General features: G+C 40.4%; 1 protein-coding gene across 11 annotated transcripts in view; it reads left to right on the forward strand.

Annotated features, from left to right (window-relative positions):
- The first annotated feature begins 535 nt into the window (after window positions 1-535).
- The window catches only part of NR2C2 (nuclear receptor subfamily 2 group C member 2), a 34164-nt gene continuing 21293 nt past the window's right edge, over window positions 536-13406 (forward strand). For 2 of the 11 annotated variants that reach the window (XM_032698762.1, XM_032698772.1), the window contains exons 1-6: window positions 1776-2556; window positions 3855-3938; window positions 9525-9635; window positions 10492-10692; window positions 11852-11954; window positions 12983-13162. In XM_032698762.1, the coding sequence (XP_032554653.1) occupies window positions 3879-3938; window positions 9525-9635; window positions 10492-10692; window positions 11852-11954; window positions 12983-13162 (655 nt within the window). In that variant the 5' untranslated portion in view covers window positions 1776-2556; window positions 3855-3878. Of the gene's footprint in view, window positions 809-990; window positions 1150-1766; window positions 2557-3854; window positions 3939-5210; window positions 5311-8840; window positions 8978-9524; window positions 9636-10491; window positions 10693-11851; window positions 11955-12982; window positions 13163-13406 lie in introns of those variants that run through there. The other 9 variants (XM_032698768.1, XM_032698766.1, XM_032698767.1 and 6 more) reach the window with 9 other exon arrangements.

Here is a 13406-nt window from a genome sequence, read left to right on the forward strand (position 1 = left end):
GACAGTCAGGCTGTAATTCATAAGTGTACTTCTTTATTTCTCATATCCTTGCCCCAAGTAGCCACTTCTAAGAAAAACAAACAATCCCTCACTCAAGCCTGGCTTGCGCCTACCACTGAGCATTCAGGGGCAGAACAAGACTCACGGCCAGCTTCACCTAATCAATGACACTGACTTTAGAAAATGAAATAAGAACTCGGTACAATCTGGCAGTGGCATTTGTGAGAGCCTCCCTCGACTGCGAGCCTGCCTTTGACTGCACCTTCAGCAAAAAACCAAGGTACACGTGGAATACCAGCACCACTGGCGCACGGAACAGCCAGCGCCAACCCATTACCTCGGGCTGCCGGCTCCCGAGAAGCTTTCCAAGCGCGATGGACAAAGGCGGGGGCCGTTCCTTCCCGTCGCTGGCCCAGGGGCCGAGCTCCTCCCTGCACTGCCCCGGGAGCCAGGCCCGGACCGAGCGGTGCGGGCCTCGGGCGGCCCAGGTAGCCCGGTAGCCCCTCCCCGCCGCCAGCCCCGCCCCACGGGGGATGGAGGGGCCGCGGCAGGGCGGGCGCTGGAAGAGGAAGCGGGGACGCGCTCCCGGGCGGCGACGGCGGGGTCACGAACTCTGACCTGTCACAGGGCACGGCACGGCACACACAACAAAACACCCCCGGCCCAACACAGCCCCGGCTCCCTCCCCTCCGCGGGCCCCACAGCCCCTCGCCGCCCCCGCGGGGGGAGGGAGGGCCGCTGCTGGGCACCGCCACAGCACCGGCCCGCCCGGGTCACCGCCACTGCACCTTTGGCGCCCATTCGTGAGGTAAAAACCATTTTTTAAAATTGAGGCGGCCCGGGTGGGTTCGTTTCGTGAGGGCCAGGACGAGGGAGGGGGCGCGGGGAGGCGGCAGCGGGCCCTGCTCGGGACACCCCAGCGAGGGGAGGGGAGGGGTGACGGTGGGTTTAGGGGAGGGGGATTGCACGGCTCCGATATTTGGCTGATAAGCGAGCACCAGCCGTGCTCTGGGCTAGCCTACAGCTCCTGGAGAGAGAGAGGAGAGGAAAGGACCGTTGCGGCGTGCTGGGTCGATCGGCGGGCAGTCCCGTGGCGGAGCCGCTGTGCTGCAGTGTGGGCCGGCTGATGTCGGAGCCGGTCCGGTCGCGGTGAGCGCAGTCTGCTGTCCGGGAGGGGGGTGCAGGGGCGATGGTCGAGGCGATGATCGCGGGACACGAACACACAGAGAGAGAAGATGGAGTCTGAGCGGGCGGAGGCGGCGGCTTGAACCCGACCCTTTTACCTTTGCCACCGGGAGGGCGGAGGGGAGGGGGCGGTGGGTACTTTGCATACGGGGCTGAGACCGCCGCCATCTTACCGGCTGCTTCCTCCCTGCCATGCTCAGGCCTCCCATAGCCTGACACAAGGCTATAGCGGAGGGGAGGGAAAGGGGCCTAATGGCGGCGGCAGCAGCAGCCCCGCCTGGGCCCTGGCGGGAGGCCAGCACCGCCATCTTGTGCTCAGTGCGTCCCCGGGGGGTTCTTCTTGAGCTCGGGGGGGCGGTGCCGCCGCCATTACAGGCGGCTCGCTCGGCCAATGGGCGCCGTGCGGGGTAGCGCTGCGCCTGCCATGAGGTCATTGGTCGGGCCGGGGGGCGGGGCTGAGGCGCGCGGGGCGGGAGCTGGACGCGGCCCTGCTGCGGCGGGCGGCGCGGGGCTGGGCCCGCCCTGCCCGCGGGGCTCGGGGACCGGACGGGTTGCTCGTGGAGTCCCCGCCGGCCCTGGGGGTGCCCGTCGCGTTCCAAGCTGTCCGTCGCGTCCCTGCCAGGGCAGGGGGTGCCTGTCAAGACACCACCGGATAGCGGGGTGCCCGTCGCGTCCCTGCCAGGTCCGGGGGTGTTCACTGTGTTCTGGGGTGCCGGTTGTGTCCTGGCCGCCAGAACAACGTACCAGAGACTGCCGGCAGAGCCGCACCCGCGCCCCTCCTGTCCCGCCGATGTAGCCGGGTCGAGCTCGCAGTGTGAAGAACTTCGTTTCCTTAAGACAAAGGAGCAAATTTCATTAGTCTTGAATTTGGCCTATTGCCATGTCATCATGGTTGGGCCGTACCCGTAGAATATCTCAAATGGAGTTTATGACTTGCTTCTGAGGTTTCACTGCAGCTTAGGGAGAGATTAATGGATTTACACCGTGTTTTGGACAGCAGTACCTCACCACTGAGCTGGCTGCCACACTGCTACATTGAAAATAATTTCCTGGTGCTCCATGTGCTTCCTTGCAGATTTTAGGTTGCACCTCTTGTTGGTTGGTTTGGGGGATTTTTTTTCGTTGTTGCCTTACAAACTGCTTCTCAAGGCTTTCGCTGAGAAGCTGATTTTGCCTTCTGGGAGTCGACACCATTAAGAAGCTTGGTATGGCTGTGTACGGTCTCTGGGTTTAAATCGAATCACCTTAATAGCCTCAGCTTAAGGCTCTTTCGGAAGGGTCGAAAGTACAAAAAGCCTTAGTGGATAACACCACCACCAGCACATCTGTCAAAGCCATACCTCAGGAAAGACTTCTTTGTGTCTCAGAAAGGTACTTTTATGAACAAAATATCTGCAGGGTTTCTTTCATCTTAAAGCATTGAGAAAATAACGTTATGACCATATGGTTATCGTTCTTGCCGAATATAAAATAATTTAAGAAAAGAGAAAACACTGAAAAGGAATTACTGAACAACTGAGAAACCATTCACAAACTGGGTTTGGTGGAAATGGTTCATAATATTAATGTGTAAGTTGAACACTTGAATAAAAAATGACAAGCTGTAGGAAAAACTAGCATAAATAGCTTCCATAGGGAAATGCATTTTTCTGTTACATTTTGCTATTGTTTGCAGTATTTTTAAATTTTATATTAAATGATTGCTTTGGAGATACAAACAGAGGTTTTCAACAAAACATCAAATGGGCCAGCATTCAGGAATGCCGTTTCATTACCTACACCTGGGTCAGAATCTGAAATCTGACCCTGTAATGAGCAAGTCACAATTAAAAAGTGAATTAATTGATTGGAAATCTTATTTAAATTTACCTTGGGAGAAACACAGCCCTGATAATGATAATTAAAAATATATAGGAAGTGGTTTTTCTTGTTTCTTTATCCTTGATTGCTTTACTTTTTTATTTTTTTAACCCCAAAGGCTGTAAAGTTCAGCGTGCAGTCACTCAGAATAGGATAAAATGATTCTGCAGTATTTTCTTCTCAAAGTGATAATACCATCACATTATAATAAAAAAATAGTTTAGATAATGGAAAGTACATTTTAGATGTGACAGTTTATTTCTCTTATTGTGCAAGATTGCGCTAAGAATATGAATGAACATGGCAATTTGATGGAATGACTTGATAAAATTTTGTGCAAAACAGCATTCTTAGCTTGCTGTCCCGTGTTCAGTGTGGGGTGTAGAAACCGTTTAACTGTAAGGTTTATCCTTCTTGAGCTGAGGAAAGTGCCTTAGAGATCTATGAACTCCACAAACTGCATCAGAAGTTGACACTCAAATTAGTCCTTTCTCATTTATGAAATTACCATCTCTTCTTTACTGCCTAAATAATAGAGTGGAAATAGTATGTTAGAGTCTTTATAGAGTAAGGGTATAACTCTGTGCCCCGGGTGTTTGAACGGCACGGTTGCAGTGTGCACGTCCCACATACGTATGTGTGCACACGTATGTAGTCGCACACGAGCATCCATGGCACCTTGGCTTATTTGCCAGATGCATCAGGCAGAACTGTAAATTGCCAAAAATTCATCTCAGAGCTTTCTTTAATAGTAAGAAAAATCCCTGACTTTTGTGCCTGATGGAAGTTGCTGGCGTCTTTCCAAACAGGTTCTCTAATGATCTTGTTTCACCATGGCAACCAATATGGAGGTGCTGGCTCAGCAGGTAGTGGAGACTCAGCAGGTGGCTGAGGTGAGTGACAGATAATATCACAACAGTTGGTATATGAGATTTTGAAATTAAAAACATGTTAGGGAGTGTTCACAATTAAGCATCATAAATGGAACAGAAAATCTTTATAGAGCAGGATTGCTTTACACTTGGGGACAAATATGAAACCAGTGCCACCAATATGTGTTTTGTTCACCTAACTTCATTGTGGTGGCCCCCATATTAGGAATGCAAGTAGGAAATTCAGCATGAACTATAGAGAAACTTTGCTGTATTGTGAATTGTTAAAAAGACTAATACAATGAAATTTCTCATCATTTGATCATTAGATTGACCGTTTTGGACATGAAAGGTTTCTGCTTCTCATTTGAGTTGTAATCTGAATCCACCACAGTGTTTGAAGTTGCCTGTTTTACTTATGCACTGTATTCAATTTATAGTAAGGTGATTAATTTAAATCAGGTTTTATATTTTCTGCCTACACATGTAAGAAAAAAGAGCATGAAATCTACTTTAAGTGATATTAGGTGATGTCTTGATGTATATTCACTGAAGCTTGGATGCTCAACAGCTAAAATGTTTAAATCAACTAATAAACACAAACTATAAGTGTTCACGGTCACAGAAAATAACCCGTTTATCTCCTTCACCATGCAAACTTCAGTCAAAAAATAAACTAGATCATTTTTCTGATTAAAATTATTTTGTTTAATAGCCTTCAAATACTATTTTTCATATGTTTACATAATTAAGGGATTTAATATATAGCTCAGTGCAAGTGGGCTGAGAGATCTCTCTAGATAAGGCCACTTTTCAGACACTAGTTTGGAGGTTTCTTTCATCTATTGTAGTATTGTACTGTTTTTCATCTATTGTGCTATTACACCTGGACATTAAAAAATACTTTTAGTTCAAGAACAAGCCCTATATAAGAAAGAAATACAAGTTCGATTCTGTTTTCAGCAGTGGATTCAAGATTCCCTACTTAGAACTAGTTTTTTTGGGTTAAAATTTGGTTCTTTTTAGTGTGTCCTGGAAGTAACATCGAAGGAGTAGTTACAAAAAGCTCCGTGAGTTTCACGCTGAGAACCAACAGGAGATTTATCACTCTAGTTTTCTGTACCAGGTATCAATTTGGCAAGCTGCATTTTTTAAAAACACTTCCAAACATACTTGGAAATAGAAACCTGTAATGGAAATACTGGCAAACCTTATCCTATATTGGTAGAACTTGGGTGCTATAATAACATCTCAAACACATAAAATATGTGACATTTGTAATTCCTCGTGCAGGAAATGCACCGTGGTAACATAGTGTGATGGTTGTATCTTGCCACTGGAGAGATCGCTCCATCCCAAGAGTGTATGAAGCTCTGTGATTTCTTCCTGGCCGGTGGGTAAATAGAGGGCTTCGTCTCTTTATGGTATTCAGCTACTCCTTAAATTATATGCCTGTCCACTACATAACACCATGAAAACTTTGTACGTGGGAAAACAGTTGTAAGCAGCGTTATCTCATTAAGAATTCATTAATACTAGGACCATGTAAATGTTGAATCACTTTTTTTATGAATGGCTGGCTGCCTGCTATTTGTTTCTTCCATCAGATACGGGTTTTAATACAGGTAAATACATCACTAGTTTTCGTGACGTGTGATAAAATTCTAAATTGTACTTACTGTTTCTTTAGAATCAAACTTGGCACTGGCCTTAAAAAATGAGAGGTTTTCAGAATACCATATTTTTCATTGATGAAAATTAAATGGAAGAAGAGCATCATTGATCATGCACTGAATTTCAAGTTATGAACTGAGAGGCAAGTGGCAAACGGGATAACCCAATGCAAGTATCGACAGCTTTAGCTGTATCTGCATAATTTTTTCCACATAATTGCCAACAAACATAGTGCCGGGGTTTATTGAGAGCTGTGATATCAAGCACCAAATCAGACTGTCATGCAAGTAAGGCTCTGTGTTGTTTCACTTTCTTGAGCGATAGTTCATCAGATTTGTTTTCAATGAAACTGAATGTATCACAGAAGTTGCTGAGCGTGCTCCAGTAGTGCATGTAGTTTTGTACTTTACTTTTACGACTTTTTAAAATTGTCCTTGTAATTGCTTCAAATGGTTTCAGTGCTGTTGCTTGCTTCTGCTTTATATCAGTGGTGTTTGTTGAATTTTTGCAACTGTGTATTTCTGTGGACATCCAGAAGAATTTCTTTACGGAAAGGGTTGTCAAAATACACAGAAATACAAAACTCTGTATTTCTGAACAGGTTGGGGGTGAGTAGTGTCTGCAGTTGCCTTTACTTACATTTCATGAGACTGGAGAACAGAGAGCAGCTATGGGATTCGGAGGGAATTTCAGCAATTCCTCCTCATCCTGAACAGCTTTTGAAAAGCAGGAAAAGTACTTTAGCCTTAATGCAAAAATAAGTAATGCTGCTTTTCTCAAGTATTTGTTTAGTACTGTGCAATATGTCAATGACTCGGGTTCAGTCCCACCACTGACTTAGGTTTGACTTGAATATTAAGAAAAATGTATTTAGTTTTGAAGTGGAAATGCATTCCCTGTGTAGTGCCTTAGATTTTAATGCAAATCTTTTAAACAGAGCTGTCACTGTGGGGAGGAATAATGACTGTTTCCTCTTTCCAACAGCAGCTCGGATGTGACCAGGAAGAATTTTTAGTAGTTGCTAAAACTGTCCATGCTGGCTCCATGACAGCCACAAACTGTTCCCAGTGCATCCTTTTTCCCTGTCAGAGGCCCTAGAGTCAAAGAAGGTGATTAGTGAGCCCTGTGCTTCCTGGATCTTGTTAATGACAGCTGCACTGTTGGAGAATTTTCAGTTGCTTTCAGTTCTCTCAGTGTCCTGATAAGAACCTATCAAAATATTGAACCTTTTTGAAAGAATGTTTTACCATGGAACTCAAAAAATACTGGATATCTTGGTCCCATGAAGTATTTTCTTGACCCTCTTTCAGGTATCTCTGACGTGTTACATCAATAAGTAGTTCAGCAATTCAGATGAAGCACAGTATGCTGGAATAGGAGAGTAGAAACACTGCTGTTCTGATGGAATAAGGTTTTGCTTTGGTTTAAGAATTGATGAAGTGTAAAATAAGGCAATTTTTGTTTAATATTTTATTACTATCTTTGGCCACTTTCTCATTTCTGGATGAATCTTCAAGGTGGAGTTTTAATGCAAAGTCTTCTCAAACGATTTTTAGTTCAAATACAGCTTTTCTCAATTTACTGTTAAGTGTAAAAGACCTGGACATACCATCAGCCCGAGAGATATTTCTTAGAAAGTGCATATGGGAATAAGGAGCTCCTCCCTGGCTTAGGCAGTTTGGCAGCCTCTGAATTCAAGGCTGTTACCAGAAGTGGCAGAGCCACTGGTGTAACAAAGGTGTTGGGGTGGTCCATAAGACATAGTCTGAGATTTTCTTAGGATGTGGATATGCCAACTGTAGTTTCTTCCGTGACTGTTGCCTTTGTATGTCTTACACAAGATCTTGCAGTGCCATCCTGCTAGGGCAGTTAAACTAGAGCTCTTCTATGGGGAATTGAATTTTATCTACCATTCTAGAAAAGACCTTAGTGGTCAGAATATTCTCTTCTCCAAAGAGAATCACTGAAACATTTTTAGATATATCTTACATCTGTGAAAGAAATATATTTGAATATACATTTTTTTGTAAAAGTCTGTTATTAATTTAATAGCTAAAGAATTTAATTAGGAAAAAATATCTATAGAAAAATAAGTCTTTCTGATTTGATTTGAGATGCAGGTATAAAACCTGATACCGTATTTTTTACTGAAATTCTTTAGCTGTTTCATGGGTGCAGTTAAAAATAGCCTGTGTTTGCTTAACTAAGCCTTACTTTATTAATATTATAGGAAAGAGACTAGAAATCAGTATCTCTGAAATTGATTTATACTTAGTGAGAACAGACCAGTGTATTCGAGCAATACAATTACTTTGGTTTTTACTGGCGTGAATATAGGAAATGTTTTTCTACTTGTTAGAAAAGATTAGAGACTTTAAAAATTCCTTCCCAACGTGGCCAGTTGATTATTCCTTCAATTTATTGCTCAAATATTCCTTTCATAATCAGTGTACTGGTAGGGAAATAAACTACAGAAAGTGTTGAAAATTTAGTTAGTAAGTACAGAAATGTATTATATATATACATATGTTCATACAAACTCACACATAGATGTATATATATGTGATGGGCAAATCAGTAAATTAGTATGCAAACAACTATATGGCCATGAAGAAACCTTATTTATTTCAAATGACATAAGAATAATGAAATGTCTAGAGAAGCTTAGCTTCAGTCTACCAGTTTTATATATACATATATGTATACATATATATATGTATATATACATTTATATATATACATATATTTGTTGGAAATTTAATATGATTCCAACTGAAGTGTAGAAACTGCAAAAAATTAGGAAAAATAAGGTAACTATGCAATTATATATATATGAAATGATAAAATTATTAATAGATGAAACAAGCCAAATTTAATTTTGCTAGTCTTCAAAATGCACCTAATTGCCAAATACTTGGTTTTAATTTAATGATAAAAAGGGTAGATACATATGTTTTTAAGTGTATTTTTATATTTCTTCAGCTTTGTTCTGATCTTCTGTGTCATTTAAGGCAAATCACTATTAATTTATATAGACTTCAGCATATGAAATTATTGATGGTGATACTTTTCTACAATTGCAGGTGAAGAACTGTAAAACAGTTTTAAAATATATTCTTGTTCTAATTTAGACCTTTTAAAGAGCGTGTAGCTTAGTTAATAATTTGTCATGAAAGACAAGAAGATCATTGATTAAATGTGTCCACTAAGAGTCTTGATTTTGGAAGTTTTGGGTTTTTTCTTACCTAGGTATCTTGTTTTCTGCAGCTGAATGCTTTGAATCATCCAGTAATTAGAAGATTCTGCTATTTCTGCATCTCTCCTGTGTATTTTCCTCATTTAACATGCAACTTTTGTGACCTGTGTATTAAAGATAATTAGAGACAGTATGTTGAAGTTAGGTTAGACTTTTATACTATATCAGACTGCTTATGGTACAGGCAATAGGGGAGTAGAAGGGTATGTTTTCATTAAGTGCCGTGTATTTTAACACCTCTGCTTTCCCAAAGAGACTTGCAATACAGGTTCCTTGCTGTCCAAACTGTTTTTTCTTTTTTTACATCAAAAATGAACTTCTCTGTATATTAAAAAAAGATTTTTCAAAGCAAACTTAAATTGACACTACCCTGTTGTCCAGCTGTATAGATTTTGATAAACAAATCATTCCAAGATTGTTTAACAGAGGATTGAATAAAAACAGCTTGTGGAGCTTCCTGGGTTTTGACACGTTACTGCATACAATGTATTTTTTTTCCCAAACCCCAATATTCTGATAATTCATTGAAAACAAATCCAAGTTCATTTAATGATTGTAACCTTTCCAATAAATTTAGATTCCATGCCATAGGTCCATCTGTTCTTTAATAAATATATGTATTTTTAAAAGTGTTCAATACCTTTACAGTAGATTAAAATTCTGTGTATTATTTACAGGTGCAGACTGTTCAGACTTCGCTATCTGAATCTCCAGTGATGACCAGCCCTTCCCAGCGTATCCAGATAATTTCCACAGACTCCTCTGTAGCTTCACAACAACGCATTCAGGTAAAAATCTATTAATTAGCTATTACATTTTCTCCTTTTTTCTCCTCCTTCCACTTAGGGTTATACAAAAGTATGCTAAAGTCTATGGAATACTTCCTTAAATTTTGTGAGAACAGATCATTTTTAATGCAAACTAAAATTCTCTTTCTTCCTCAACGTGTATGTGGTGATGACTGGTTGGCTGTGTATCATAGTTATATTGATGGTGTGGTCAGTGAGGAGTGTTTACAGAGATCAAACCTGGCCTCCAGGTACAGATCTCCTGAGCCCTAGCCACAGCAAATGGGCAGACATTGTCAACAGAACACCTGAGGTCATCTCTAAGGGCATGCCTCCTCCCACTCATTTAGTAGCCAGTGGGAGATTAATCTATTTAACATGAAGTTAGCCTTTGAGAATGCTGCACAGTGGGTCATTGTTACTGGTACATAATATAAAGATGCCGCTAATGTATCAGAATGTATGCAGTGGCAAATGAGATAGGACTTGTTAAGTGTTAATGAAATACTGATGAATGTTGATATGGTTACTTTACCAGGTAAAATAGAGATTATGGTACCAGACAACTGTATCAAAAATAGAAACCTTCCACCATAAGAGAATCTTGAGAATCAGCACATGAAACAATAAGGCTGTCTAATTCCACCTTTTGTTGATAACTTTAAGGAGTAACATCTTAGATAAAATATCTAGGTAAATGTTGTTGATGACTGGAGAACATCTCCTTGGTGACATCTATGAAGAAAAATCAAAGAGCTTCCTTGTAATTTTTCACGGATATAATTTTGAGAGAGCATTAAAGGTTTTAAAACGTAAAGCTTACTGCAGTCATGAATTTCTTTAATGTGTTTTACAGATTGTGACAGATCAGCAAACAGGTCAGAAAATTCAAATAGTGACAGCAGTGGATTCTGCCGTGTCTCCAAAGCAACAGTTTATTTTAGCCAGTCCAGATGGAAGTGGTGCCGGAAAGGTGATCCTGGCAGCACCTGAGACATCTAATGCCAAACAGCTTATCTTTACCACCACGGACAACATCGTGCCAGGCAGAATTCAGGTAAATATGGTAATTGAGATTCTTGGTTTCTAGATTTTTAAGTCTGTATTTGCTTTAAGACCAATTGCAATGGTTTTCTAAAGATCTAATGACATGGATTAAACAATACTAATTGTAGACTTCATTATTCAATCATAAATTCTTCTGTCTTCACATTCCTTATTGCACTCATCACCCCTCATTGTCTGTTCTAATTCAAGTTCCAAAGACATAAGCAAATACTTAAGATAGTGCTTAAATGACAGGATTTCTTAGTCTGTTCAATATTCACAGATATACAGAGATACAACTCAGCTGAGCAAACTTATGTGAGTTCATACTTTTACATTCAGTATCAAGACTGCAATAACAGCTATTTAGAGCAGAAGCTATCCTCTGCTATGCTTTTTTGTGGGTTTTGAGCATGATCTAGGCCAAGTGGAGCTTTGCAAAGCCAACGATATAAACAATAATCTACCTACTCCTAGTGAAATTTGAGATTTCTTCCTGGCAGTCTTAAAAAAAAAAACCAAAAAGAAAGAAGTGCATGATCCCTATTGCTACTGTTACAATAGAGAATATTTTACAGCAAGAAGAATCATTTGTACGTAAATATTTTAAAAATTCTAGTAACAGTCTTTTAAATTTTATTTTACTATGCTAAATAGGATATTTGACATTGTAGAGGCGTGGGGTTTTTTAATTTTTCTGTGTTAAGTGGAATGTTTGGAACAGAAGTTTTGGAATTGAAGGCCTTTGGAAGCTAAACTGTTTATATAATAAATCTCAGCTTCAGGCTATCCCCTTTGAACCACATGCCCCTAATAGCTAGAGAAGGGATACGTGGAAACATCATCTGAAAACCAACCATCTCTGGCTAAAATATAGCAGCTGTTTGACAGCAATTGCAAGTAGGGAAAAATACTGTTGCACAAGTGAGGAAACTCATTTGTACTCAACAAAACTACCAGTTTTATTTGGAATTTGTTTTGATATGACCGTTTCAACAGTGTCCGCATTGACAGTAAAACCTCTCATTAAATTGCATTTTATGCTACATATGTAATTCTAAAATTTAGTCACCTCTTCTCAGCTGATACACCAATCTTGTTCTGTAGGCAAAGCTCCTTACTTTCATGTCTGGCTAATTATGTCTTTTTGTTCTGGAATTTTGCTTTAGATAGTGACAGACTCTGCTTCAGTGGAACGTTTGCTGGGAAAAACTGATGTTCAGCGGCCCCAGGTAGTAGAATATTGTGTAGTCTGTGGCGATAAAGCATCAGGTAAGGAAGCACAGAAAGTAGTATTGAAGAAAGTTGCTAGAAAGGATGACTGGGATGAAGAGATGATTTTTTGTGTGTTTTAACTGATATTAGCCATGCCGATGGCAAAACAATTGAGTTTTTAAATGGAAAAAGATAACATACTTTGTATTTATACACACAAAATAGTGAAACTCTGCTTGGAAGATCATTATTCTTTTCCTTCAACTGGAGCGTATGATAAATAATGATTAAATAGCTCCTGCTAATGGAAGAAGACTCCTTGAAGCATTTAGTCAAGTTCTGCACAGTGATGGGAAACCATGAAATAAACCTGTCACCTACAAAAGTCTAGCTACTCTGAGAAAACACTTCTTAGTGCTCTCTAACAGGCTTAATGCTTTCTGGTAGATTTTGTTCTTCTACTATCACAGAAAAAGGCAAGTAAAGATCACATGAATCCTTGGTGTTTCAGATCCAGGCAGTTACAAGGAGTCTTGAGGTAAAATTTCTGTATTAGTCAAGGAAGTGTACTGTGCTTTCATGCTACAGAGAAGACACCCTTCTGTCTCTTTGCCTCACTTTTTTTAATTTTTTTAAGTGTTTATGTAATTAAAACAATACCAGAACTGGTATGTACAGAAAATCTAAATGAAGATTGCATTTTAAATTTTGTTGTAAAGTTATTTATATTCTGAAATTACTTGAACTTTTGGACTATATGTTCTTTAAATATATCCTATAGTCTGTAACAGCAGGTAGAATTACATCTGTACTTGCCCAGAACAGGAACTGCAACTTTATAGACCACACATTCAGAAATGGGCTTAGCCTTCCTATCTTTTCTCCACTCTCTAAGCAAAAAACTGACAGTAGTTAAACAAGAAACATCCTGTAAGACTTTATAAATGCTTTCATGGTCCAAAATGATTGTACAAATACAAAAGAAATTTAAAGGGTGACTTACAATTATTTACTTGATTAAAATAAATATTTCTATGCTAAAATATAAGTAATTTCCATCTGATAACAATATATATGTTTCCTAGGTCGTCACTATGGTGCTGTCAGTTGTGAGGGATGCAAAGGTTTCTTTAAAAGAAGTGTAAGGAAGAATTTGACCTACAGTTGTCGTAGCAACCAGGACTGTATCATCAATAAACACCATCGGAATCGCTGCCAGTTTTGTAGGCTTAAGAAATGTCTAGAGATGGGCATGAAAATGGAATGTGAGTGTTAAGTACTCAATGTGATACTGTGCCTACCAAATAAAAAATATGTGGGCTACCACCTTTTTGTATGTTCTCTCCGTTTTGGTGTATGTTGCTTGAAGGAAGCAGAACTTTTGGCAGCCAAAGCACCTACAGCACCTTTCTTTTGTCGCCATTTTATGTCTGAGGTGCAGTAGTGATTTGTTTCAAACTATTTCAAACTACTGTAGTCTTTGAGGAGCCCAGTTAGTGCCTCACTCAG

The sequence above is a fragment of the Chiroxiphia lanceolata genome, chromosome 11, assembly GCF_009829145.1.
Source record: "Chiroxiphia lanceolata isolate bChiLan1 chromosome 11, bChiLan1.pri, whole genome shotgun sequence".
Taxonomy (NCBI): domain Eukaryota; kingdom Metazoa; phylum Chordata; class Aves; order Passeriformes; family Pipridae; genus Chiroxiphia; species Chiroxiphia lanceolata.